Source organism: Neomonachus schauinslandi, chromosome 2, assembly GCF_002201575.2.
Source record: "Neomonachus schauinslandi chromosome 2, ASM220157v2, whole genome shotgun sequence".
NCBI lineage: Eukaryota > Metazoa > Chordata > Mammalia > Carnivora > Phocidae > Neomonachus > Neomonachus schauinslandi.
Genome location: NC_058404.1, coordinates 165,377,542 through 165,400,097, shown reverse-complemented (window position 1 = coordinate 165,400,097; position 22,556 = coordinate 165,377,542). Strand labels below are relative to the sequence as shown.

At 38.1% G+C, this 22,556-nt stretch overlaps 1 protein-coding gene across 3 annotated transcripts in view; it reads right to left on the bottom strand.

Annotated features, from left to right (window-relative positions):
* Nucleotides 1-15,292, bottom strand: part of GABRA2 (gamma-aminobutyric acid type A receptor subunit alpha2) — a 118,099-nt gene extending 102,807 nt beyond the window's left edge. For all 3 annotated transcript variants that reach the window (XM_044912724.1, XM_044912723.1, XM_044912725.1), the window contains exons 1-2: nt 15,222-15,292; nt 12,542-12,657 (exon numbers count right to left, since the gene is read on the bottom strand). In XM_044912724.1, the coding sequence (XP_044768659.1) occupies nt 12,542-12,657; nt 15,222-15,292 (187 nt within the window). The remainder of the gene's footprint in view (nt 1-12,541; nt 12,658-15,221) is intronic.
* Nucleotides 15,293-22,556: the final 7,264 nt, after the last annotated feature.

Sequence of the window (22,556 nt, the reverse complement as noted above, 5' to 3'; positions counted from 1 at the left end):
TGAATTCCTAATTGTCAGAGTAAACCATGACTAATAATAGTAGTAGTAGTAATAATAATAATAACAACAACAACAACAACAGCATTTAGTGAGCACTCAAAGAACCTCTCCATTGCATTATATTCTTTATGGAGGCCCCTGAAGGTTGTACAACATGGTAGCCTTAGCTGAGTACTTCCTGGCTACTCAAAGTGTAGCCCAAGGACCAGCAGCACTGGTATCACCTGGGGGCTTGTTACAAAGGCAGCATCTTGAGCTCCACAGTCACAGACAGAATCAAAATCTGCATTTTGACAATCACTATCCAGGTTATTCATATGCAAATTAAAGTTTCAAGTACTTCGGATAAATCAACTAACCATTGGAACTGATATTTTCCATTTTACAGAGCAGGAAATTGACACAAAGAGATTAAGTAATTTTTCTATTAGCATCAGTAGATGTGACAGGCATTGCTAGAAGCCTACTGAATATCAAACGCATCTTCCTTCTTTCTAATAGATCTCCAATTTTCCCAGATGCTCTCCTAGCTTGAAATAGCTGAGTTAAAAGTGGAAATCAGCTGCAAGAGCTGGGAAGGTTTATTTTTCTAATGAAAGGAACTAACAGAGCTAGTGCCATCCCTTCCTTATATTCCAGGCTTTACCGTGGACATGATAGCTGGAGCTGCAGCAGCCACCTCAGGATCATGAGGTGACAGCATAAGGACAGAAGCCAATGCTAAGGAAGAGGTAGTGGAAAAATAAAAACAGTCTGGGTTCCTGAAATTTTTGTGCCATCACTTAAAAGCTCAGTCTTCACTTGAAGCCACCTACCTACGGACCTTTTTTTACGAGAAAAACTGACCCCCATTGAAGTCACTGTCGATAGGTTTTTCTGTTAGCTTCTGACAAACACATCCCTAACGGATATAGGCTATGATAATATTCTTTCACCTATATTTTGTTGTTTTATTCCAAGGCTTGCTCTCTCCTATATTTCCAACTGGCATCAAATTTGCACTATAAAAAGCCACTTGGCATTACTATATCCTCTTCTAATGTCTTCAAACAGAAGTAGGTAAAGTGTTATACCACCCTCTCCGACCAGGTGGGGAAAATTATAGAAGTGACAGATGACAACACAGTTCCCTAAAAGGAAAGGATTTGAGGAGACATGTGCTTTCCACCCCACTAACTTTCATATCCACTCACTTAAACATGCACCTGCCCACTTTCCTTATCTGCCGGTAGGTTTTGCTTAACCCCCCAGCTGTTACAAGGCAGGACCTGCAACGGCTTTCGGCACCTGGTGGCAATCGGATGTCTGAGAGTAAGATGCCTATATTAGAAGCTGTCACCAAAAATGACAACATCTAGATTGGGTGTGGCAGCAGTCAAAGGAGAGTGACAAAGGCAGGCAACACCAGTGTAACAAGCAGAACTGCATCTAAATGTATAAATCTGAGTCAGCAGCTGGGTCCCATGGGACTTTCCAACAGCCCCGTATTTCACAGATAATAATGTAAATCCTAAATGACCCACCCTACCCACTGAAGTTATGAGTCATACCATCAGTTTGGTGGCAGCCAAAAACACCTTCAAGAGCCCTTCAGATTATCTGGGAACCTTGAAAGAAGGGAAGTTGAAAAGACTTCTGCTACAGAAATACTCTCCTCGCTACTTTATCTTCCTGGTCCTTTAAGAATTCAGACACTATTACTCGATTTTGTATGTTTTAAGAATAATGAGTCATTTTTTTTACATTTAATCTATTTTAAATGCCGACATACTTTAATATAAGCACCACTAATCATGTGGTTCTATATATAGTTTCTAGTTAGTTATCTTTGATCCTCAATTCTGTTATCATTATTAAGGCAGAAGCTACTCAAGACGATGAAAGGATACTTAGTTTTAATTTTAGTTGTCAAGAGACTTACTGTTCTCCCAGGAATGCTCCAATGACGACTTCCTTTAAAATGGCTCTATATTCACTCCCATTCCTTTATGACATTTTCATCACCTCAAGCCACCCCACTTATTCTCTTAAGGGTCTACAGTTTCTCTTCCTCCGATATCTGTTGGACAATTCTTATGCTATTCTACAAAGCACAACCATCAGCCAGCCTCACATTTTTTGCTTCGATGATTATCCTCTTACATGCCCTAGATAACTAATTAAATCTACCCTCCCATATTCCCCTCTACCCGACCTGAACTCCAGCCTTGCGATTCCATTTTCTTTTAATTAAGCCTCCCTCTCTCTTGGTATCCAAACTTTAATCTTCCATGTAAATCTGGCTGGCATTTTAGCCCACTGTTTCCTTTCCTGAGAAACTGGAGAGTTTATGTAATCGTGGTAACAAAAATGAATTTGTTCCATTTACCCTAATTTTCTGACTATGGCTGATTTGCTTAATTTCTATCATAAAGGCTTCTAAAGAGTTCATATAACTGACTACATTTGGACTCTCCAACCCAAATATCTAAGTAGTACCTCGGCATCTTCTGCTTCAAAAGCTAAAATCTTCTTATGAGTAATTAGAGGTAAAGTGGACCTCTCTCTTTTTTATTTTTTTTTCATCCTTTTCTAAAAGTCCCCCATGACATTCCTCTTCCTCTCCAAATCACTCCTCCAATTCAAGTCTGGAGATCTTTTCTGTCTTGGAAAGCTTTTAACACATACCATTCTAAAAGCACCCAATCTTCTTACTTTTTTAATAAAAGTCAAATGTCTCCCTAATACTTACAAAAATACCATAGGTATCCCCACAAAACATAGTCTAAATACAGGTTTGGGAACGCTATGAAAAAACATTTATAATTTTTATCCTCTCTTCAACCTTCTTTAATCTTGTGACCCAAAGACTTTTCTTTTCAGACACAAAATCCAATTGTACTACTCATTATATCATATTCCTGAAATACCCCTAAAATCTGTTACAATTTACTAACCATTGCCATAAAAATATTTGAAATAGCAGTATCTTCTTTTTGACATATATTTTTCCTGTGGGTACTATATCAGAAGAAGAGCCATACGTTTTCTTTCATTGTGTTTTAAATCAAATTAACAATGTCCTAACTAAACATATCCTCCAAGAATACTGAAATACATTTATGCAGAAAGAATGTCACCACACATGCTCCTGTAACAATCTTTGTGCTACATTTTGCATTCATTCCCCTAAAAAAAACTAACATTCTGAATGCTAATAAAGATACTTTTTAAAATAATGCTCTTATAATGGAATACTATTTTTTTAATTTTATGTGAAAACTTCTGTTTTAACATGTTTTAAATATTGAAATAAACAAGAAGGCACATAAGAAAGATAAAAAAATAAAAATTGACAACATAACTTACGTCAAACTAAGATGGAAAGGGACTCATATTTTCTATATACTAGTTTTTAATTTTTTTGAAAAGGTATAATAAAAACATACAAAGATATCAAAACTACTGCTCAATCGAACTTTCTTAAAATGCAAACAACTATGGAGAATTTGAGAATTTATATCTCATCATAAGTGATATCTCTGATATGATGAACTTCTATATGAAATATGTTTAGATTTAAACATTAATGTTATTCTTATACATTACTTTTAAATGATAAGATCTGTACCTCAAGTAATGAGGTATTTCAAGTTAAAAACAAGTTTTCAGAATTCTGTATGGTGTCAAGACCATTAAAAATTCAAAAGAAATAAACTTAATACTCATTACATTACATATCATGTAATTTATTTGTTTTATTTCACAAGGAATGTCTAGTTATTATTTAACTCATCTCTAGCTCAAAAGAAATTAAAATAAGGCCAAACAAGTTTTCTTTAAAAAGAGAACTGAGAAATGTCTAGAAGTTTCAACTGGAATTAACACTTACCTTACTACTTCTGAGAATGCTAATCTTAACATAAATAACCTCAACGCCTCTGCCACAGACCCCAAAAGACATGCTCTCTGGATGTTATTATACTCCTCTACAGACTAAATTTTCAGCCTGACAGTAAGTATACCAAAAATCACTCTTCCCGTTATGAGAAAAGACATCAATAATGTTCAATAAAAAAAACATAGAGTGGTTATATGGTATTTTTAATTAAGGAGGGAAAGAAGAAACCAGTATCTAGGACACCTGAAAGGCAGAAAGAACCAAAATATGGTGTGACATGAATTTCTGCAAAGTCTGGGTCTTATTCATCAAAATATTTCCAGCATTTAAAATAAGACTCAGCAAATACTTGGCCCTTAATAAGAAATAGTCGAATGCATGAAACATGATTATAGATACAGAACGGTTATATAGTACAAGAAAAATGCATCCTTACTTCTCTAAACTTCAATAGCATGTTCTCATAATGGAACACATGTTGTAATATTTCAAGTTATTTTGAGAATCATAGTGTATCTACCTTATCTGTCCTCTGAGGGACTTCAACCACCAGAGACCAATACCACACCCTGTACATCTTTATATTCTGCAGAATGTCTGGCACATCATAAGCCTTCAATAGACATGTGTTAAGAAACAGATTACTAGAATAATTTAATTTGACTCTTTCCATGTTAACGCATTGAAAAGTAATGAATTGCTGACTGGCCAAGCTGTTCACTTGGCCATCTCCACTACCAATATAGATTTCTACAATATGATTGAGCTGTAGCAATCAAAAAATAACACTAAAACAAATGGATCGGTCATGCCTATGGTCCAATTTATCCACTGTGTTAAGGGGGTAAAAAGAGAAACGCTGATTGCACCTGAGCTTAAATGTTAGCCAGCAAATGCAGTGAGTGAGGCATGCTTGTGCCTGAAAAAGCAAAAATAATAATCCCTCAGAATCATGACTGAGGGCGATGCTTTTCTAGCAGCAATGGTTGAAAGAAAAAATGGCTAACCAAGTATGTTTTAAGGTAAAAACAAAGCATTAGCATTAGTTTATGAAAACCCAAGTAGTTTTCTTTTGGTCATGCATTTCAATGATGTCACCCTGAATTTTGCTGGAGAGATGCTATTTGGGAAGAAAGTGCCACCATCTAATCTAATGCATACCCTTGCTACCATGTGTACAGTCTGCCTTTCCTATAAAATAAATCACAAGCTATGTACCTTTCAAACAACAAACTGAGAAAGAATTCTGCAAAACTACCTCAATCTAACCATTTCTGAAGAAGCCTGCCTTACTGCCATCATCTGACGGGGAGTGAACAAACAACACAGCGTTAGAGAGGGTGTGCAGAAACGCTAACACTTTCTTTAGTCTTGCGTCAAAATAGTAAAAGAATCCAGAAAACTGTACCTAACATTCCCATGCTTCCAGTTTAAGCGAGCACGCACTGTGATGAAGCCCATATTACTTCCATGCCAGAGGGAGAGTAGTACAACAGGTCCCAGACAAAACCGAAGGAACGGATTTTTGGAGGTCAGACCCAGGGTTTTCCAGCCTCCCCAAAGCTCCCCACTTCAGGCAGCCAGTACCTTTCTGCTTTTTCTTTTGTGCCTCCCACAAAATCATTTTAAATAGACAGGAAATGACAAATGATAATGGTCCTTTACACTTGTATCAAAAGCTCTTTTGCATACTTGGGTGAAATCTCCCCAGCTGATCTCCATTTCCTCGCTCACGAAATAATCAAATGCAGCGTTCCCTGGGACCTTTGGGCAAACTCAAGTGGGTGGACTAGATGGTGGCTGAGAGCAGAAAAGGCTCTGAAATCTTCTCTCCCCTACTAGAGCTTATTCTGAAGGTTATCCTACTCCAGACACTGCAGGGAACCCCAGAAGGCTGAGTCAGACAGGGGAGGGAGACCATATTCTCAGCTGCCTCAGGCCTCTTGGGGAACGTCAGCCCCAACCACAGCTGCTGAAAGAGGAGCAGAATGCCAAATATCACAGCTTTACAGAGAAGGGGAGGCCCCAGTCCTGGAGTTTATCCTGCCTCCATTTGAGACCAGAACTTCTTAACACTCAAGGTCTCTTTTCGGGCTCATCTTGCAACCCATTTTTCCCCTCCTCCTCACTTCCAATTCTATGTAGACATTTCTGACTATTCTTTGTACGTTCTTTTAGTCCCAATGCCTCCAACACCCATCACCTCAAAAGATGCTGTCAAGCATCAGGCACATACTTTGTGGCTGCAAGACCAGAGTTTTTGCCATTCAAGGACCTAGCCCAATCCCAGGTAAGGTTGATGAACACGCTTTCGGTTGTATGTCCCTAAAATCATCATTAATGTCATATAATAAGGTTTTATTCTGTAACTATATCTTTTCTCCTGTAGGCAAATTTATTACCATGAATTGATGATGCCAAATTATTACATGTCATGATAATAATTATAAAGAGCAACACATATGTCATACTTCTTTGGTGACTGGCTTTGTTTCCAGAGATTCTGTACATATACAAAGGTGTGTCTACAAAATGAACCTAATGACATAAGAAATATTACAACTTCTCCTTTCTTTAAAACTGGGTTATGTGGGGGCCCCTGGGTGGTGCAGTCGGTTAAGCGTCCCACTCTTGGTTTCAGCTCAGGTCGTAATCTCAGGGTCCTGAGATGGAGCCCAGAGTCGGGCTCCCCGCTCAGCATGGGCTCTGCTTAAGTTTCTCTCTCTCCCTCTTCCTCTGCCCCTTCCCCGTGCTCCTTCTCTCTCTCTCTCTCACTCTCTCTCTTTCTCCCTCTATCTCAAATAAATAAATAAATCTTTTAAAAAATAAAATAAGACTGGGTTATGTGTACTATAAATTTATCATTTTTTAAGAAGTCTTAGCTTTTATACAATAAGTGAAACACTGGCTGATGCTCTCTATTGCATTCTATTGCAATAGCAGGAGCAATAACACTTACATGTATTGAGTTCCTACTCTGCTTGCCATATACTGTCCAAAGGATTTGAATGTCAAAAAAAAAAAATTAAATACCCAACAAACCAATAAGTCCCATATTTTTACTCCCATTTTACAAATAAAATAAACCAAAGCAAGGAGAGATTGAGGAGCATGCTGAAAGTTTTGTAGTTATCATATGGTGGCAACGGAATTCAAACCCAAAGGTGTTGGTATCCAGAGGCGATGATCTTAAGCATTACTTTATAAGGTAATATGATGCTATTTTGAGATCAGAATTCCTCTTAGGTTCTGGAAGAGATCAGATTTTTCTATATTAATTTTTCCTACTGAATAGACTGTATTTTGTTTTTGTAAATTTGAGAGTAGTAACATTCATAGAAACGTGTTGTCATCCATCTCTCTACAGCCTGAAGGTAAACATCCAAGAGTGAAGTTGGAAACTGACCCTCAGACCCTAAGCCTATGATCTGACATCGTATTTTTCATGGCTTTAAGCATAAAGTTTCCTCAAGGTTTCAGAGTATAAAACAAGAGCATGGAAGGAAAAAAAAATCTATCTGGACATCCTCCTCGAAACAGCTTTTCAAAATGCAGTTAAGCATGGTACTCAATCTAGATTTTCCAGATTGAATCTATAATTTAGATACCAAGCCTTGTCATTTCTAATAGTTGTCACTGTTGAGCACTGTGGATGTTAGCTGTCATAAATGTATGAGGCCTGTCTACACATTCATTTCTCCAATGACCCCATAAAATTGGTCCAAAAAACAAATGCTGCTCTTTTTATTCAGTTAACATTTTGAAAGCCTCTTACGGAATGTAAAAATCCATGTGTGATACTCCAAGTTGTTAGCTCTAATGGCTAAAATGAAGACAAGAGGAAAAATTAATTCAGTTATTAGTTCTAGCTAATCTAAATGCATGGTCTTGGTAGATATCAAGGCAAGCCCACCTCAAATTTCCAGGCTCACAAAGAAGGAAGCCTACCCAATGTACAAGACCTACCAGTATTTTCATGGCATATTTTCAAAGGACACTACCTCCCAAGATGTTCTTCTGGAAGAATTCTCTTCATATTCTTGACAATACTAACGCTCATCAATTGTATGTCACATTATGCTCTCTCGAGAATGTTAATTTACTTTAACCACATCATATCCTTGTGAGATATAAATAGAATAAGTAGATCCTCTCCTGCCATTCCACAGATGAGTAAATTTAATTTACTGTACTGTACTTAATCCTTACAGAATAAGGAAACAGATCATATTTTATTTATCACAGATGGGATAAATGAATCACCCAAAAATCACACCGCTCAGGGCAGAATCACAGCTAACCATTAAGTCAGGGTTTGAGTAACTGGTGTAATAATAGCTCTAATTCACCAAGATGTCAGCTTAAAATATGCTGATGCTAATAGTGGAAGGCCAGTGTGTTAATTAAAAGATAACTGCTCCACTAATTTAAGGATTAGGTAAGTTCTACAGTCAATTCTTTTCATGATAGCACAGTAAAAATAAAATAAAACAAAGGAATAAAATTAAAATTCAATCCAGAAATATATGAGTGCTTACTATATGCCAGGTATTGTTCTAGATGCTTGGGATAAATGATGTATCAGTGAATCGAGCAACAAAACAGACACAAATCCCTGACTTCAATGAGCCTACATTCTAGCAAAAGAGACAAAAATAAGCAATTGACATAATAGTGATAAGGAAATAAATTATCTTAGATATTAAAGGATAATAAGTATTAAGAAAAAAAGGGAAAAAAGGAAGCTGTGTAAGTGGGATCAGAATTATTAAGAGGCAGACAGGTTATAGTATTTATTTGGTTGGTCAGGGTAGGCCTCGTTGAGAAGGTGAGATCAAAGGCTATGCAGGGAAGAGGGAAGAGCCAGGGGAAACGCTCTAAGGAGTATCCTGGTGCGTTCAAAGAAGAGAGAGGAAGCCAATGTGACTGCAGCAGTGTAAGCAAGAAGGTGAGTTGTGTGAGGTGAGGTCAAAGAAAGAATAAGGAAACAGATCATATAGGGCCTTGGAGACCACCACAAGAAACCTGATTTTTATTCTGAATGAAGTAGAAATGATTGCAGAATTCTGAGCTCTTGAGTGGCATGATGTAAGAGACTATTATTAGTCATAAAATATCTTAAAATTTTATCACTCAGTGTATTGTATAATCCTCATCATATATATGAATCTCAATTTACCCTCCTTCTTTCAAGATAAAATACCATTATTGCCATTTTCCCAAAGAAAATATCAAGGGGCAGAATGCCTAAGTAACTTGGCAAGGGTAAAATCTAGTAAGTGGTAGAGCCAAGTGAAAAGAAGTTTTTCTAACTCATAGTCCAAAACTGATTGTTCTTTCCTATATACTCATTTATATTAAAGTTATAAGGGAAAGAAAATAATAATTGAGATTAATTACCCAGATTTTTCATCAATAGAGATGTTCAGCTTGATATATTAAAATTGAGTGAAACCCATTTTTTCCTTCTTACTAGTTTCTGGTACATAATGATGCAAATAATTTCCTTGGACTTTCTATTTGAAATGACATATGAACATGTAGGCTAAGAATTTGGGGTACAGAAGTAATCCTAATAATTTAAATTTACAACAGTACATTTAGAGAGTATTTGAAAGTCCTTTAGGTTTTGTTATTTATTAACTCTCTACTATATGCCAGTCACTGTGCTAAATTCTTTGCATATACCACTGTATTTCATATTCATCAGATACTTTAAGAATAGTATGAGTAACCACACTTTATCAATGACAGATGTGGACCCAGAGAGGCTGAGTATTTAAAAGTCATAGGACTCCTCAGTACCAGAGCTGGGATTTTACCTAAATCTTCACAATCTAAAATTAGGTAGGTCTTTACTAAGCCACACTATCATCCTGCAGCATGATGCCCGACATAACACCTCAACACTTCTAACTAAAAGGTCAGCTAAACAGGAGTAGCCCCATTTTATAGATGATTAACTGGTCATAGAAAAGTTAATCAAGCAATCAACATTTATTTGATAGCCACAATATGCAAATCAACATTTAGTTGCTGAGAGCATTGAGGATTTATGATACAATATCCTGCCTCAATGAGCTTACAATCTTGTTAAGGTAACAGGAGACACACAAAAAGGTAATAAATAATCCAAGCTAGCACATAACAAGTTCCAAATGAGACACAGAGCCCACAACGGCTGAAGAAATTCAACAGAGAGAAAACTGAATCTGGGTGCTTCAATTAAGAAAGATCTTTACTGGAGGTGTTGAGGTGGTCTTTATAGAAAAGGAAAGGTTTCGATCATCAAAGAGGATGAGAAAAATTCTTCCAGTGAGAGGAAATAACAGGACCAAAGGCCAAGGGAGCAGATAGGGATGGATTATCAAGAGAAAGTGAACAAATGCATTTGAAGTAGAGGATGAGAGGGAGGCAAAATAAAAATGAAGCCCAAGAAATAGAATGTAGAAAAACTTGACTGGCACATTAGGAATCTAAGGGAGGAGGGAAGAACTAGACCTTTGTTGAATTGCTACTATGTGGCACCAGGCCTGTATACACTTTTTGTTTATATAATCCTTTCAACAACCCTGTAATGCAGAAAGGTAGATAGACCACGGCCATTTTAAATGAAAGGAAACAGAGATTATCTGGCCAAGGCACAGCTTTGTGTGTGGATGGAATTGAAATTCCACCTAGACCTATCTGCCTCCAAGGCCTATATTCCTTCTACTACCTTCTTCTATTCCTGCCACCTGCTGAAGGCAAAGGGGAGCCCCTGAAGGTATATGATCAAGAAAAGTGAGGGATATGTGGAAAGCATTGTAAGAATAAAAGAAAACTAATCTGATTGGGAAATATTAGCATATGTCCAACATCAGAGAAGGATTGGGGAAGGAAGACACTAGACAAGAGAAGAGACACTTAACCCAAGTAATATAGTGACAAGGATCCATATTTGAGTGGTGACAGTAGAAGTAAAAAAAGAATGTAAGAGACATTACAAAAGAAATACGAAGAGCTAAATGGCAAGACCCACGTCCTGAAACAGGTAGTTTCTACTCCCCAGCTTCACACCCACAGTGTAGATATTTCCCCTAAAAACTCACAGACACAAAACCCAAGGTCTAGCTCAAATATTAAGATTTTTGACAGCACATTATTTATTTAAAAAAAAATAAAATCTATGACTTAGGAAAAATATCTGCCTTCGGGCAATCTACCTCTTAAACCACCATCATGAATTATGACAGATTTATGCTGGGCTTACCTCTACAGTATGAGTCTGGCAAAAGCTCACTGTCATATGCTAACACAGAGACTGATTCCTTATATTCATGCTCATTAGAAATATTATTTTCCTTTTAGTTTTTCCTTTTAGAAAACTAAGTGTATATTAAACAACTGACTTTGATCTGAATGATACAGTGGGCCATATTTCCGAATATTATTCTTCCCTGTACTTCTCTTAAAGTGAGATACACCTCACAGGGATTCCAGTAAAAACTCACAGCATTAAATGGCATCTTATTAATAAGTTGGGTCTTTTCTGACTTTTTCGGTCTCCTAGACACTCCAAACCATACACTGGCAAATATACATAGAATTAACCAACACCTACATTTTTCAAAGAAAGTATGTATATAAACATCTAGGCATTTAGTCAATGCACATCTTTATAAGCAATTTCATATTACAAAGTTACCAGTAATAACCTGGCGACCTATATAAATCTTCGATTAGTATCAACTGTTCAACTATTTTTTCTTAATTTTTAATTAATGGTTAAACTAAACATCCAAGTAAGTTTAACATACAGGTGATAAATGTGTGTATGGAGATATATATCTCATTTATAAATGATGGGTAACAATATTTTGATGCCTTTAGGCATCAAATCAAATATTTGATTCCTTTAGGAATTACACACCTACTTTACCTTCACCTAATCGCCTTAGTATCACCTAGCTAAGGATAATTAGAGGATAGTCAAAACTTAACATATTAAAAAAAATTAACATTTTAGCCGAGTCTTGTTTCCTTTATCATTATGGATAAAAACAGATTTGTTTTTCTGAGTTGAAAATTAACATTTAAATTCAAAATCAACCTGTGCCACAGTCCAATAAATTTAGGTCTACAGCTAATGTGTAGCTAAAATATCTTTGCAAGTTTCAAGAATGCCAAGCCAGTGCTAATTTTAGAAATATCATATGTATGTGTAAAGAAACACCATCATAGAATCCTAAACTGTGTATTTGTTGAACTATAACCCAGATACTTTTTTTAATGCGTCTCAATTCTTCATAGCTATACTGCTGTGAAAATAGGCATCTGTAAAATGTGAGGATACTACACAAGAATAGCTGCCCAGTAACGTTTCATTTTAATATACTTTAAGTTTGAAAAACTTAGCTATTATAAATAAACTAATTTAAGAACTCTTCATGCAGGAAGTCTGGGCTCTCTGTGATTTTAGGCAGTCTTAAAAAATATGTTAAGTACATTGTGCGTGCATAAAAAGGAATCCCAGATAATGTTTATTTCATATACCTTTCTATTATTTATGGTTTTTTAATACATGAATTCATATATAAAATGTAATAGACTATGAATATTACTCTTAACTTTTTAAAGCATTATTTCATGAGAGTTTAAAAAAAGTAAAACTACTGTTACCTCCCAGTCCTGGTCTAAGCCGATTATCGTAACCATCCAGGAGTCTGTCTAGAATTCTTGTAAAGATGGTGATGTTATTTTTAGCTTCATCTTCTTGGATGTTAGCCAGCACCAACCTAGACAGATAATTTTACAAGCTGATATATATATACACACACACACAAACACACACACACACATATGTGTGTTGTACAAGTGCCAACATGCTCTTCTTCCTTGGTTTGAATTTTAAGTCTCTCTAAGAGATTAGGGCCACCCATTTTCTCCTTTTATCACTTCTATAAATACCAGAATATCTGTGGAGGAGATAAACATGTTGCTGAAAATGGACGCTAAATACAAGATTATCAGGAAGTTTGACGTCAAAATTATTTCAGGTTTCTACCACTGAGCAGTCAGTGTGGAATATTCATTTTTTTTCTAAAAGCCAACCCCTAGAATATATTATGACTGTAGATGATCACATGCAGACACTATTAGTAATGTTATTCTGCATTAAGAAAGGTACAATAACCAAAATGACTCCTGAAATAATACTCAGTGTTCTGAATATTAATTGGAAAATAAATCGCCTCCTTGGAGGCAGAAAATTTCTCTATCTTCCTAATAAATGCCTTTCTTTTCTTTTTTTTTTTTTTCCTGTATGTCATTTTTCTCTTTTAAACCAAGATTATTTCCTTACTTTGGGTATACCTCCACCCAATGGCCAAGTGCAATATAGACATCAGGGAAACTCCACTGGCTGTATTCCAGACTCCACTGTAGCCAGGCAGTGGAGGTGGGGTCTGAAAGGAACAGGAACACACACAGGGCTGCAGAGAGCCTTGGAGGAGTACCCCTCCTGACTGGTCTCTGAGGAGAGCGATAGGGATTGCCTAAAGATTAAAATGCCTCGCTACTTTTGTGTCTGTGCGTGATAAATTTGTGGAAAGAACAAATGGTCTTAAAATATCGCCAGCATGGGGTTAGAAACCATGATTTCCTCCATTATTTCTCCATCAGAAAGCCAGAGACCTGATTTTGTGACATCCAGCAATTTGGTGCAGAAGGAACTGGATGCATAAAACACAATGTCCCTTTTCACTGCCATTTTTTTCCCCTAGAATGATTCAGAGATTTAAATTACTGGCCCAAAAAAAGAATCATTTATATAATAGAATAAAATACTGGCATGAGCATTACTGGTCAAATATAGAACAGAAAACTAGTAGAGGGAAATATGGTTAAGCACTGAAGATCGTCAATGATTAATAATTGACCATGGTGTGTTCACTCCTTTAAAATCAAAGATTATACGTGATTGCATTCTGATCAAGGTGTATTGTATGAAGTATCATTGACAGAGTCCATCTGCATTTAAATGATTACACAGCTAGTAACTAAAAATAGTCATGATACATTAAAAAAATTGGTAACCAACTTCAAACAAATATTACCTTGAGGGCAGAGAAAATATTAACACACTGATATAAAGATAAACATTTAAAAATTATGTAAGCAAATTAGTTCATCAAAACTCCAGCACCAAAAGTTTCTATATTACCTTAAGCTAATTTTAAAACCAATCACTATGATAATCATAAAGTTCCACATAGAGGTTTTCACTGAAAAGTGTTATTTGATCACCTGTCATATTCTTTTTCTAAATTCAGTATTAAGGTGTTACATGAGGAGCTATTTTCCAATCAAAAATAAGCCTAATGAAGAGATTTCTTCTCAATTCTAGAAAGTATTTTCATACTTTGACAATTACTTGGACAGGAAAATGAAAAATTAAAAGGGAAATAAAGATATAATAAAGACATTATTTTTAAAAGGAATGGTTACATGAACATTCTTATAACTCTTATATTTTAAGTCCTCTAATATTTTGAAAATCATTTCCTAAATTTAGACCATAAATAAAAAATGCCCAGTGATGAGAAAAATCAGAAAAGACTACAATTAAGATGATGTTACGGAAAGCAATAAGAATTAATTTCATGTTTGTAGAACATAGGCAAAACAAAATTAGTTACATGCTTAAAATAAGTACTATTTATGACAGTAACCATTTTAGGAATAAAAGATCTCTAAATCAATAATATGAAAAGTTGATTAATAAATCAAGCTTTTGTTTTTTGTTTGTGATTTTGAAGTTGTATACTACCTCCACCTAGAGGTTAAAGACTCACACATCCTTTGGGTTTTCTACGTTGACTAAAAGAGCCAAGACCATTAAAAAAAAGATGAAAGAAAGAAAGAAGGAAGGAAGAAAAAAATAAGTTAATCAAATCATTTTAGCTTGTGCTTTTCTGTTTAGCTTAAAGAAAAACTGTTGGCTATTTTACTGAATCTTGGTGTTATTATAAACGCATATAACTTAACACTTCAATTCCTTGCAAGAATGTGCCATTCAAAAGGTAAGTCTTTTCTTTGGAGATTTTCTTTTCTTTCCTTGTCTTTTTTTTAAGAAAATGTTTCTGATTACTTTTGTATTTTATCACTAAAAACAAGAAGCAGTGAACTTTTATAGCCTCTGCCACTTCATAGTTCAGTTTCCTGATACAACCTTTTTTCATTAGAACTGACTCTTCAAAATACTTCAGCTTCTCAAAGGCCACCTCAGCATTGATAGCATTCAAGAAACACACCGTTACCCTGAATTTAAAAAATCAAATACAATAAATAAATGTCTCACCTGGCTGGGTCCCACAACAAGAAAAGCAGCAGCAGCAACTGCATGTTGTAGGTGTTTAATTTCGTCTTCATTGCCACTCTTTGTAAAGCCATGGAAGAAAAATAAAATACACTTAAAATTACATTCAGTTCCACCATCCGAATAGCCCCAAAGAATGTCAATTCAACTGAGAATTGGAGTTAAAGCTATAGAATTAGTCCAACGGAGCGAGTGTAGGGTGTGATGATGGGGGGTGGGGGTGGAGGGGGTGCGGGGGGGGTCTCTTGTCTTTTCTGTCTTTTTTTTTTCTTTTGACAGCAAGATGACCAAATAATCAGACTTTGCTCTGCCAGGAACTTACTACACCCAGCCCCCTCGTCAGCAAACTGTTTTGTGCTCACACACACGTAATTATAACACACGGGACCCTGAACTGATATAGGAGCTAGAGAAGAGAATGGGTCGGAGGGGAGAGTGAAAAGGGGAGGAGAGATGGGTACTTGGTGCCAAAACCTCCTCAACAACCAAGACCACCCCCGCAACCCCAGCGTGGAAAGCAAGGGGCGGCCAGCCCACTTTTTCGATTATTCTTTTCATTACAGTGAACTGCAGTCCTCACGTCTTTACTTCTTCACTCCCTCTAAAATAATAGAAAAGAAAAGAACCTCCCTCCCTGCCCAGGCACAGTTTGCCCAAGACCACGTCTTGGAGGCAGCCGGGTTCGGATCAACTGCTGCGAAACGACGCGTTGGACAGCTGTTCCGGAGCCGAGGACCACAATCGGAGCAGGAGCGTGAGGCTCCCGGATCCAGCCGCGGCCGGCACGCAGCGGCAATCACAGCGTGCAAAGTTGAAGACTAGAAAAGAGCCAGGCTAACGTGCTGCCTGCCGCGCGGGCGGGCAGGCGGGCGTCTTGGATCTTATTGTAGTTGGCAGATACGCTTCTGGTGATGAGTATCGAAATTATTTTTTCAGATGTGCTGTGGAGGAGGAGGGGACCCGAACCTCCCGGGCTTCAGGGAGCCTCGGAGAGTGGGGTGGGGGAGACGAGGCATGCACCGGAGGCAAAGGCAAATGGGAAGGGGTCCCTCCTGGGACCGACGTGAGCGACCTTACCTGAAGCAGCAAGCAGAATCGGCTGTTTTCCTCCCTTTGCCCTGATCTGAGGAGACAGGAAACTTGAGAGAGAGCGCGAGTGAGAGAGCGAGCGAGCGACTGCAGCAGCCGAGCGAGCGGGGAGCGATGGGCTCGTGGAAGCCGGAGGGGAGCGCGGAGAGCGGCGGCCGCGGTGCGAGGAGTAGATGGAGGCAAAGGCGTCCGTAGTGGCGGTGATGGGCGGAGGAGGAGGAAGAGGAGGAGGGGAAGCGTTGGCAGGAGCGGGCGGGGTGGGGGGACGCGAGCCGAGGCGCGGTGCGCGCAGGCTGTGGCGGGCACGAGCCCCACGCCTGGAGGAGGAGGAGCCAGGCCCGGGAGGAGGGCTAACGAGGTTCCCGGGAACGCAGGGACCCCCACCCCCGCCCGGATCCGGGGTAACCGCCCACCCCCCCGCCGGGCACCTGAAGGGGCACAGCCCGGGGCGGCGGCAAGCTCCCCGGTGCGCCCCGAGCGCTGCTCCCCGCGCCCACGCCCCGCCGGAGGAGCGGAGCCCACGCGCCGCCCCGACTGCTCCCCGCGGCGGCCCGCCGGGGCTCCCCCGAGGCCCCGAGGTTCCTGGGAGGGGGGCTGCCAGTGGGTGTTGGTGCGGAGTCGCGAACGCAGTGTGTCTGTGCGGCCCTAGATCCCCGGGGCCTCGCCCTGCCGCCCGCCCCCCAACATCCCCTGGCTCTGGAGCGACGTGGCTGCTGAGGAGAGGTAAAGAGGTACCACTCCCGCTGGAGGGCGAGGGGACTCTAATCAGCCTCTAGTTAGTCATCAGCGCATCCACGCAGGATCGAGTTCAACGCATGTTGCGTGGAATCAGACAGCAGGAAGTTTCTTTGATTTCCCGAGCCTTCTTGATATACCACTCATTCCTTCACACTCTGCAATCAGGACCAATTTCCCCTCAAAGCTCAGAGGGCTGGAAACTTCTCCCCAGTCCATTTGCAGATTTTGCACCTTGGGGAAACCTCCCGCTCACTCCCGGCAGTTCTTTTCCCCAACGTCTTTTCACCGGCGTCCTCCCTACGTGATGATCAAACTCAATCAACAAAGCTCTAAAAAAGTTTACATTCCGCACCCCCGCACCCACCCCACCCCAGCAAAAAGGTACATGCTGTGCTTCTACTACCTCTGCAGTTCTTGGGGTGGGGGCACGGAGGGGGGGCGGAGGGCAGATGAAGTCTCGCAGGGTTTGAGGTTTTCCCCCTGTAGGGTTTTTTGCTGGTAAAGGGAACCTGTTGTAATTCCACTCCCATAGTACACTTTCAGTATTGTGTTTGATCTGTCTCATTTATCTTCTATTTTATCTGAGGCGATAAAATCCAAACGTGCAACTTGAACAGAAAAAAGGAGAGAAAAGATATTTTCCTTTTTGTACTGCACGTAAGACAGAATGTTACGCACATCCCACTAAGGCGAGGCAGAGCGGGTGTTTATCTCTTCAAGAAGTTGTTATAAACGTTAGACACTTTAAAAGGGGGAAAAAGATAAGTATGCTGATATGTTTTTCTCATATTACATTCAGAGTCAATATGTGCCAAACACTTCAATTTCGTTAGTTATGAACCAAAAATTCAGATGTTTTTCCTAGATGGTGCAGTTTTCATAACAACAGACACTGCTAATCTACAGTAAATTTTAGCTTTGCCTTGAAGATTATGTGAGGAGAGTAAAACCTTTACATTGTAAATATTTCAAGCTGTTCTTTTTAACCTATTAATCACCACTTTCTGAATGAGCATTTAATAGGCTACAACCTAAACAAACATTTGCTCTCCTATTTAGCTGGCTCTGTGAAGAATGGAACACCACCCCAGCCTTCTCCCCCATCATTAATATTCCCTTCCTGACTTGCCCATTGCAGAGTCTAATTGAAATTCACCAAGATAAAAAGCATGCCATTTAAAACCTTGCAACTAGGGAATCTAAACATCTCTTGGTGTGAACACTTTACTTCCTACTGTAATATCCTATTTTCCGTTTCTGTGAGTCAATCTTCATTAAGATCTCTATCACTTTGCCATTTATATTACCACTAAATTGTTTATATTTTGATCATGGAAGTTGAACAGCTCATGGTTTCTTCTCGACCTTAACTGTATGCGCGACAAAATTTCTCTCTTATGAATGTCACAATTTTTGTAAATATCCTCATAGATTATTTTCATATTTACCAGTGTAATTTTTTTCTGGATCCCAATGCTGAATTATAGATTTTAGGTTTGTTTGTTTTACCTCAAAATTTGTATCTTTTTGAATGATTTGTTCTAAAAAAATTAGGCTTTCCCATTAGCACCCTTAATAAACTTGTAATCTCACTGTCATATGACCCATTTACCTGGAACTTCACAAAATTCAAGCTATTTGCGATGATTTTCACCATTTTTTAAAACTATATGCTAGAACAGTCTCTAGACTTGGGTGTGCACTTACTTGAGACAGACTTCAGTAAAAACTAGATTCCAAAAATTCATTATAAACCATAATTCTTAGTTCTTCCCCACAAAACATTCTCCAATGTTATTGAAGTTGGGTCGCTGTGATTTGACTTCAAAGCACATTAAAGGAAATGGAAATCAGAAAAGCTTATTGCAGGCAGTGGACCTCTACTTTTATTGCTGTATCTATACTGATATTTCACTGTGTTGCTAGTCCAGCCAAATATCTTCGAGGATCATCCAGCTTCCACAAATATCCGACAAATCCAGTCTGATTTCTTTCTTCTCTCTCTGTGATGGAGCACAGTGCACTGCCTGTGAAATGAGAGCCAGCCTGGGTAGGTCGTGACTAAGCTCTTCCTACCCACTCCTTTTGGTGCATGTCCTAAGGCAACCAATCCTGTAGAAGAATTGACAACTAATTAGTTGCCAGTAAATCTAAATTTGTTTCTGCCCAGGCTAGGGCAGTGCAAAACCTTCTGTTTGAATTTGTCTGGATTATTCTCCCACAAATGGGATTGGGAACTGGGGGGGGGGGGTCACTTATAAATTCCTTATCCTTAACACCCTGGTCTCTAAGAAGATTTCCACATGAGGAACAAGAATAAAAGAAAGACAAGGAATTGGCGGGGGGGAAGATCTTGGTTTTGTCTGACTTTTTCTTTCCTGGTATCTTACAATATTGCACATTTTTAAAATTCATTATAAAACTGTGTTTTTGAACAGATATTTTGGAGAACTTTCCTTTTTAGGGCCCAGCCACATAGAATTATTTTTTTTAAGATTTTATTTATTTATTTGACAGAGAGAGATAGCAAGAGCAGGAACACAAGCAGGGGGAGTGGGAGAGGGAGAAGCAGGCTTCCCGCGGAGCAGGGAGCCCGATGCAGGGCTCGATCCCAGGACCCTGGGATCATGACCTGAGCAGAAGGCAGACGCTTAACGACTGAGCCCCCCAGGCGCCCCCCAGGCACATAGACTTAGCACTACTGTTCCAGAGAACTGTTACTCTGTATGCCCTAGGGGACCTCATAAATCTTAAAGTTCTATATGGTTATATGTGTATATTATATATATAATATATACACTATATATATTATATACACACATACATGCATACAGATATACAGATATTTATCTGTAGAAAGATCTGAACTAATAAAAATAGGCATACGGATTTTAATGAGAATAGCATTTATATACTACATCTCTACAAAATGCATTTGGCCTCACTAACATAATTTAATCATAGTGATTTTTATATACTTTGAAGAGAAGTACAAGAATTCAACAAGAATAGCCTCTCACTGTATTTACAAATTTTAAAAAATATCAGCATGGATTCTATATAATAACTTTATATACACTTTAACTTGCACCTTCCCATCTGAGTCATCAATTCTAATGAGAATATAAATTTGTGAAAAATTAAGAACTAAAGCATAAATTTTCCTGTCTTCACAGAGTTAAATAGTATCTTATACTTTTCCCCAGATGCTTTACTAATTTCAAAGTTTACTTGGAGTACAAGTCTGTTCTTATATACTCACCACATTATCATTAAAAATAAAACAAACAGGGCGCCTGGGTAGCTCAGTTGGTTAAGCGACTGCCTTCGGCTCAGGTCATGATCCTGGAGTCCCGGGATCGAGTTCCGCATCGGGCTATCTGCTCAGCAGGGAGTCTGCTTCTCCCTCTCCTGCTCCCCCCTCTTGTGCTCTCTCTCTCTCTCTCTCAAATAAATAAATAAAATCTTTTTAAAAAATTAAAAAATTAAAAAAATAAAACAAACAAACAGTAGAACAAGTACCCATTTGGTCAAAACCGTGGCTTGATCAAGCTCTATTTTTCCCTGGGAGTTGAATTTAGATGGATGGTTCTAATATGTTCGCTAGGCTCCCAGCTTCTGAAAGAAGACACAGCGGGAAAGTGGGAGTAACTAGCCTTATAAACAAATAATTCCAAAACTACTCTGTTACATTAATGTATTTAGGTCACATTTCATTAGAACTAAATATATCATGTACACTAGCTTGGATGAACTATGCATATTACCGTCTTCAAACAGAGTAACTCTGTTTATAAAGTAATTTTGCAAATCCTGATCTAACTTGCAAATCAAATATATCATGCATTCAGGATATCCTGGTGGTTTCTGAGATTTTAAAGACTACTTAAATCAAACACTTATAAAGAGTGATTTGTAAGGAAATCCTTTTGCCTTCTTTTCATCAAATTATAGATAAAATTTATTTTCAAGTTATTGAACTACTTCCTAAAACAAAGATAATAGTCCAGTAATGCAAAACAAAAATATACAGTGCATTTCATGAAGCTACATGATTAGCAGCTTTGCCTGGGAGGCATGTTTTATAAATAATAATCATAGTAATGGAAATAATAAAAATAAACCTGTAATGTCTTCACTTGTATAACAAAATAGATCCCATTTCAAATATTTTGCAGGTATTAATTTACTTAATGTTCACAAGTCAGGATTAGGTTTTTATTGTTCTCATTTCACTAGTGAGAAATTTGAGGCACAGAAAGCTTAATCTGACTCAAGGTCTCCTACTGGTAGAGCCCAGAGTAGAGCCCAGTAATATGGCTCCCTAGTCTCCATGCTTAACTATATACTATATTGCTTCTGTGTTACTCCATGGCAGCCAAACTTCTAACTTCTTATGTGCAGTCTCACCACTGAAGCTTTGGATGAGATATTTAACTGTTAATGTGTTAGTGTTATGAAGGTAGTGTAAATCTGTGAATAACAGCCATATATTCATTCAACAAGTCTTACTGAGTGTCTGCAATTTACAAGACACTCTGTTAGGTACCACTCTGGATATAACAATGATTAAGCCATGGTCCCTACCCTCAGAAAGCATGAAGTAACGTATGTTGTTAATTGCAAACAAATTAATAACCAGGGCTTATACGTATGCTCTAAAAACTTTTAAATGTTTCCAAAACAATACTATCTTTACAAGGGGTAACATGCAGCTTAAGAAAAAGAATGCAACACAGGGAGCTTTACATTTAATTAACAATTTATAAATCTAGTTGTCCCCATATAACAGTTAATAAATGGATTATTATTAAGAACATAATTAAGCACTTTCTATGACACAAAACCCACTTAAGGACTCCCAGGACCAGGAAAAGTTTATGTCCAGAATGAAAAAATTTCTAGTTTATATGGATACTTTCTGAATAATAACACCTCATCAGGTAAAATTATGCAGAAGCAGCCAATAACAATAACAACAACAAAACCAGAGAATAGAGGGAATCCAGTACCTAATTTGGGCCCATTTACATACATTTCAAGTGGGCTAAGATTGGTCCCAAATGAAGAATTATTTCAATATCATTATTTTTAGCATCAAAACTGTTCCATCTTGAGAGGAAGAGAGAGTATATGTATTGTGAAGAAATAAATGAAAACTACAATCAGGCTATGAGTATTTCATGGTCAGTCAAAGAGACATGAAAGAGAAAATAGAAACCAATTATTTCTAAGAAAAAGTGAATAATGCCATGGCAAATTAATTATGGATATCAAATGATTTTAAATAATAATATGTAGATCATTTCTCTTTGCTAGAGACCTCTTTGTATTTGCCAAAGGAACTTGCTCGTAGATGCACAATAAATAATTGCTGATTTCTTCATAGAGTTAAGCACTTCGGAATACAAATTGGGAGCCTTGGTACTAGAGTTAAAAATGGCATGACCTTGGGCCGTCTCAGCTATAATATCTACTGGAAAGTCTCAA